This window comes from Melanotaenia boesemani, chromosome 2 (genome assembly GCF_017639745.1).
Source record: "Melanotaenia boesemani isolate fMelBoe1 chromosome 2, fMelBoe1.pri, whole genome shotgun sequence".
NCBI classification, from domain to species: domain Eukaryota; kingdom Metazoa; phylum Chordata; class Actinopteri; order Atheriniformes; family Melanotaeniidae; genus Melanotaenia; species Melanotaenia boesemani.
Genome location: NC_055683.1, coordinates 41,579,898 through 41,586,404, shown reverse-complemented (window position 1 = coordinate 41,586,404; position 6,507 = coordinate 41,579,898). Strand labels below are relative to the sequence as shown.

The following is a 6,507-nucleotide window of genomic DNA, read 5'->3' as shown; positions in this document are numbered from 1 at the left end:
ATAAACTGGAAACCAGTATAAACTAGAAACCGGTATAAACTGGAAACCGGTGTAAACAGGAAACCAGTATAAACTGGAAACCAGTATAAACTAGAAACCAGTATAAACTGGAAACCGGTGTAAACAGGAAACCAGTATAAACTGGAAACCAGTATAAACTAGAAACCAGTATAAACTAGAAACCGGTGTAAACTGGAAACCAGTATAAACTGGAAACCAGTGTAAAAGAAGATTGTAGGAATGATAACAACGTCAGATATTTCTACATGGAGAATAAAGAGAGGAGCCCAGTGCATCATGGGACGTCCCCAGCTGAGAGGAGCCCAGTGCATCATGGGACGTCCCCAGTGGAGAGGAGCCCAGTGCAGCCTCAGCCTCTAGCAGCAGGCCTAAAGAATGGATCCGGGTCACCAAGCCAGACCTGCTATAAGATTTATCAGGAAGATGATCTGAAGGTAGAGAGGTGGTCCTGCTTCCTGACAACCTGCAGTTCTCCTCCCCTTCTACTGTTAGAACGTCTAGGAACCTCCAGTAAACCTGCAGTTCTCCTCCCCTTCTACTGTTAGAACGTCTAGGAACCTCCAGTAAACCTGCAGTTCTCCTCCCCTTCTACTGTTAGAATGTCTAGGAACCTCCAGTAAACCTGCAGTTCTCCTCCCCTTCTACTGTTAGAACGTCTAGGAACCTCCAGTAAACCTGCAGTTCTCCTCCCCTTCTACTGTTAGAACGTCTAGGAACCTCCAGTAAACCTGCAGTTCTCCTCCCCTTCTACTGTTAGAACGTCTAGGAACCTCCAGTAAACCTGCAGGCTCAGAGTGAGGCTCTGAAGGGAAACTCTGGAACTCTGAGATCTTTAAGATCCAGTGGATCCTGGTCACCGAGAGTTTTATATGTTAGGATGAGAAATTTAGATTCTAGGAAGCCAATGAAAATGAAAGTGGATAAACATGGTCTCTGGTTCTCATCAGAACCCTCGCTGCAGTTTATTGATAACAGAACAAAGTGAAGCTGCATTAACTTTGATGAATATCGGCCTCTAATGAACAACATGGTTGTTTATGTGTAAAAAAGTGAGGATGTCGGTGTCCACGCAGCACATGGTGCAGAGGGGCCTTCACAGGTGTGCTGTTTCTTCCAGGTGTCGCTGGTGTCACTGACAGCAAACATCCTGGGATATTCTGAGCTGGGAGCCATCAAGTCTCTGAGGACTCTGAGAGCTCTGAGGCCCCTGAGGGCCCTATCCCGCTTCGAGGGTATGAGGGTAAGACAGGTGCCTGAAACGCTGACAGACAGGTGGTGGTGGGGCAGCTGTAGGTTGAGTCACCGTGTTGCTCTGCAGGTGGTGGTGAATGCGTTGGTTGGAGCGATCCCCTCCATCTTTAACGTGCTCCTGGTGTGTCTGATCTTCTGGCTGATCTTCAGCATCATGGGCGTGAACCTGTTTGCAGGGAAGTTTTACTACTGCTTCAATGAGACATCTGAGGAGATATTCCTGCCTGTTGAGGTCAACAACAAGACGCAGTGCCTTTCCCTGATCCAGGACAACTTCACAGAGGTCCGCTGGAAGAACGTTAAGGTCAACTACGATAACGTGGGCATGGGCTACCTGTCGCTGCTGCAGGTGGTGAGTTGGCACACCTACACAGCAAGTAGCTCCAAAACCCAGATCAGCATGCAGATCCTTGATGTTTACATCCAGTTCTGTAACTTCTGTTGGTTCCAGGCCACATTTAAAGGCTGGATGGACATCATGTATGCAGCAGTGGACTCCAGAGAGGTCAGTACTGATTTTATTGGCACTGACATTTTGAATTAAAATGAGTTCTGGAAATGATCTGGCTAGTGGATTGAGACTGGTATGCTTGCTTCAGCTGACTCTGGTTCACAACACCAAGAAAATGCATACAGACACAGACTTGTATCTGGTTACTATGGTTACTGTGTTGTCTTTGTAGGTGGAGTCCCAGCCGGTGTATGAGGACAACCTGTACATGTACCTGTACTTTGTTTGTTTCATCATCTTTGGCTCATTCTTCACCCTCAACCTCTTTATTGGAGTCATCATTGATAACTTCAACCAGCAGAAAGCCAAGATAAGTTTCTCTTTCCAACATCTCCGTCCAGTCATGTCCAGCTTTCCCTCTCAGTCAGTTAACGTGTTGGTCTTTGTGTTTACTTCGGAGGAACAGATATTTTCATGACAGAAGAACAGAAGAAATATTACAATGCCATGAAGAAACTGGGCTCCAAGAAGCCTCAGAAACCTGTTCCCCGCCCCGAGGTCAGTTCAGCCACTTGCTGTCAGAGTTTTTCTATGAGCCTGGTTTTGACCTCTGCTTCTGCTTTTTCTGTGGGTCCAGAACAAGTTTCAGGGTCTTGTGTTTGACCTGGTAACCAAACAGTTCTTTGACATCTTCATCATGGTGCTGATCTGCCTTAACATGGTGACCATGATGGTGGAAACCGACGAGCAAAGTGCTGAGAAGGAAACCATCCTCTACTGGGTCAACCTGGTCTTTATCATCATCTTCACCACAGAGTGCAGTCTGAAGATCATCGCCCTTCGGCAGCACTACTTCGCTGTGGGCTGGAATGTCTTTGACTTCGTGGTGGTCATCCTCTCCATCGTAGGTGTGTCCGATCCTCCAACCAGAACCAGGCTTCTACAGTCTGAAGGAACAAGATGTAAAAGTTATTCTTTCTCTTCTCTCTCTTCCTTCCTTCCCTCCTACCCTCCTTCTTTGCCTTCCTTTCCTCAGGCCTTCTCCTTGCCGACATCATAGAGAAGTACTTTGTGTCGCCCACTCTTTTCCGTGTGATCCGATTGGCTCGCATTGGGCGGATACTTCGTCTCATTCGTGGAGCCAAGGGGATCCGAACGCTGCTGTTTGCTCTGATGATGTCTCTTCCCGCCCTCTTCAACATTGGCCTCCTCCTCTTCCTCATCATGTTTATCTTCTCCATCTTCGGCATGTCTAACTTTGCCTATGTGAAGAAGGAAGCTATGATTGATGATATGTTCAACTTTGAGGACTTTGGAAACAGCATGATCTGCCTGTTCATGATCACCACGTCCGCTGGATGGGATGGTCTGCTGAATCCCATCATGAACATGCCACCAGACTGTGACCCAGACTTTGAAAACCCCGGTTCATTGGTCAGGGGGAACTGCGGCAGCCCGGCCGTGGGCATCGTCTTCTTCACCTCCTACATCATCATGTCCTTTCTGGTGGTGGTCAACATGTACATCGCCATCATCCTGGAGAACTTTAATGTGGCCACAGAGGAGAGCAGCGACCCGCTGTGTGAGGATGACTTTGAAATGTTTTATGAAACTTGGGAGAAATTTGATCCTGATGCTTCACAGTTTATCCAGTACAGGTGAGTCCCACCTGCTGCTTCATTTCCTGTTAGCTGGAGCTTCCTGTGTAGTCCCAAATCTGATGTGAATGTGGTGTGTTTCACAGCGAGCTGTCGGACTTCTGTAACACTCTGCAGGATCCTCTGAGGATTCCTAAACCTAACATGGTTAAACTAATCCACATGGATCTGCCTCTGGTTCCAGGGGATAAGATCCACTGCCTTGACATCCTGCTGGCCCTCACTGCTGAGGTACGTCCACTGATCCATCATGTATTCTCTTCAGAAACTTTATCCCATTGCCTTGTGTTCTGGATTCTTTTGTTTCCAGGTTTTGGGTGATTCAGGAGCAATGGACACTCTAAAGGCCAGCATGGAGGAGAAGTTCATGGCTAACAACCCCTCCAAGGTTTTTTTTCATATTTCTTTCATCTTTACCAGAACATCATGAATAATTTCAAACCAGGGCTGGGATCTCTTAAAAATGATGGAACTAATTACAGCCTTGTAATTAATTAATCTTGATTAATCATGTTTTAATGAGATAACATTTGCCCCAAAAAGCAACATTTTTATTTAAACGTGTTTTAGTGTACTTAATGATGTCACTCTTCACAGGTGTCGTATGAACCAATCAGCAGCACGCTACGCAGGAAACAGGAAGAGGTGGCAGCGACGGTGATCCAGAGAGCCTACAGGAAGCACCTCCTGCAGCGAACAGTCAAAGTGGCGTCTTACAAGTACAGAGAGAAGACGGGGGGACGGCAGGACACGCTGTCTCCTCCAGAGACAGAAGGGCTTCTCTATAAACGAATCAGTCAGTTATACGGAGATGGAAAGACCGATCCTCCCACCCAAGTGGAGCTTCAGAGTGAGTTTGTCCTCCACGCTGCTCCTCCACTCGATGGCCTCACCTTTCTGCAGGATGAGAGCCTGAGGGAATCAACTGTGTGATGGCACACGAGTTGGCTTCCCAGAAGAGCGACAGCTCGCAGCAGAGACACCTTCAGACCCTGAGTCATGGAGGGTTCCCACGCCCATCCTGAACTCATGGATCTTCCTTCACACCTGAGAAGGTTTAATCACTGTGTGTTGATGTTGTGTAGATGCTAAGGTTTTCAGCTCTGTACCTTCTAACAGCTTCAGGTCTCACCTTGGATTATGATGTGAAAACTTGGACTTACTAACACTAGCTGGTACCTGCTGAGTGAGTCGGACTCCTCAACCTGAGCTGCTTTAGCTCCGCCTCCTGTTACCAGAAGTTCTGATCCAGACTCAGGAGCCATAATGTCAGCAAGAAGTTAAATCTAAATAGTTTTTTCAGTCAGAAGAACGAAGTTTTCTGGTCTGATGTGTTAAAAAAACAGTTTGTTTTCTGATTTATAATAATAAAAAATGCCAATCAGAAGGGCTTCATTGTTGACTGACAGGGGAGGCAGCCAATAAGAAGGCAGCATTTAAATAAATGAAGAAGATGAAGTCTAATGTGGATTTAACAAACCAACATACAAGCTCAACATAACCAGGTTATGTTCTGGTAATCTGCATTAACTAACCCAAATTATGGTTATCAACTCATCATCAGCCAGCAATAACTGGACAAGCAGCGACAAATCAATCAATAAGCTGATTCATTTTACTCATAAATCATTAAAGGAGTCATCAACTGCACGTTTCCAAGTAAGAACATGTGTCTGGTGTTGGACCAAAGTGTCCCTGAAAGTCTTTCTTTTGAAGACAGTGGAGTTTTTGTCCTCTGGGACCTTTGTTCACAGCAGAACCGGTGATTTCATTTGCTCCTGGGATTTCGTCATCACAGGAATAAGCCAGCCCCTCTTCTACGCCTACAATAACCTGCTCAGTCTGTCGTGGTAATCAGCAACAAGTTGTGTGAAGATGTGGAAACGACGCTCCCGTATCAACTGCTCGGTTGTCCATTGCCAAAACCAACATCAAAATGTTTTTAGTCTGTGTAGCGGACCAAACTACCAGGGACAAATGGATTAAATTAACTCTTGGTAGTAACGTACCTGCATCTCTGCCTGTCGCACTCTATGTTCACACTAAACATTTTGAGCCTGAATGTTTCAGTAATTTGGGACAATTTCAGGCAATGATGGCATCAACCCTGCGGTTGGAAAGAGGGGCAATTCCAGCTTTAAGCAGCTCCCCATCAATGCAATCGGTAAGTGTCACTACTGATACCAAGTCATGCTTTACTGCTGACACAGCTAACGCTAATGCTAACGATGGTGCTAACGCTAGTGCTAATGCTAGTGCTAACGCTAATGCTAACGCTAATGCTAACGCTAGTGCTAACGCTAATGCTAACGCTAACGCTAATGCTAACATTAATGCTAACGCTAATGCTAATGCTAGTGCTAACGCTAGTGCTAACGCTAATGCTAACACTAATGCTAACGCTAGTGCTAACGCTAATGTTTACCTCCCTGCAATGTACAAATGAACCTGTGTTTTCATTTGGTTGTAAACATATTTCTTCCACCATCTCACCATCTTTACTCTCTGGCTCGGAGTCTGGTTCAAACATAAAACAAACTGAATTCTGTCGGTCAGGTTCGCTCGCCATCACCAAGCTGTTGATGTTCTGGAGTCAGACACTGTGCATGCACTGGGCCAGCCCCCCGTCCGACTCTGGCCTCCCCGCAGCCAGTCAGCGAGTATCTCATTAACATTAGTCAAAAACTTGCATGAACTCTCACGAGATAAAGTTGAGCAAAGGGTCAGAACAAGCTCTATGTTTGATTTTCTTTGTTTAATAAGTTTTCAAAAAATATTTAAAGACACATAGAGGACAGTGGATACATGAAAAGATCAGGTGATGACACCTTTAAGGAATTATTTTCTGAGTGTGCGCGTGTTGTGAAATGAGTGTGTTTCACGTGTACTGTTGAGGAATGAGAGCTCAGACAGATGGACGGACGGATGATTGATGGATGGATGGATGGATGGATGGACGGACGGACAGACAGACAGACAGACAGTGGAAAAAACTTGCCTACGTCTAAAATAAAAAATGTAGGAGCCAAATTAGTCTAATGCTATATAAGACAGGAAATGATGTGTGTATGGATGTGTGTTAGGCTGGAAAGGAAAATCGGTTTTGATCGCTTTTCTGGGAACGCG

The 6,507-nt window shown here is 45.8% G+C and overlaps 1 protein-coding gene across 1 annotated transcript in view; it reads left to right on the top strand.

The window, feature by feature from the left end:
- Nucleotides 1-4,751, top strand: part of LOC121628466 (sodium channel protein type 4 subunit alpha B-like) — a 7,330-nt gene extending 2,579 nt beyond the window's left edge. The window contains exons 4-13 of the mRNA XM_041967497.1: nt 1,139-1,261; nt 1,340-1,624; nt 1,724-1,777; nt 1,956-2,093; nt 2,177-2,281; nt 2,361-2,631; nt 2,760-3,381; nt 3,468-3,612; nt 3,692-3,769; nt 3,979-4,751. Coding sequence (XP_041823431.1) covers nt 1,139-1,261; nt 1,340-1,624; nt 1,724-1,777; nt 1,956-2,093; nt 2,177-2,281; nt 2,361-2,631; nt 2,760-3,381; nt 3,468-3,612; nt 3,692-3,769; nt 3,979-4,314 — 2,157 coding nt within the window. The 3' untranslated portion in view covers nt 4,315-4,751. The remainder of the gene's footprint in view (nt 1-1,138; nt 1,262-1,339; nt 1,625-1,723; nt 1,778-1,955; nt 2,094-2,176; nt 2,282-2,360; nt 2,632-2,759; nt 3,382-3,467; nt 3,613-3,691; nt 3,770-3,978) is intronic.
- The last annotated feature ends 1,756 nt before the right edge of the window (nt 4,752-6,507 follow it).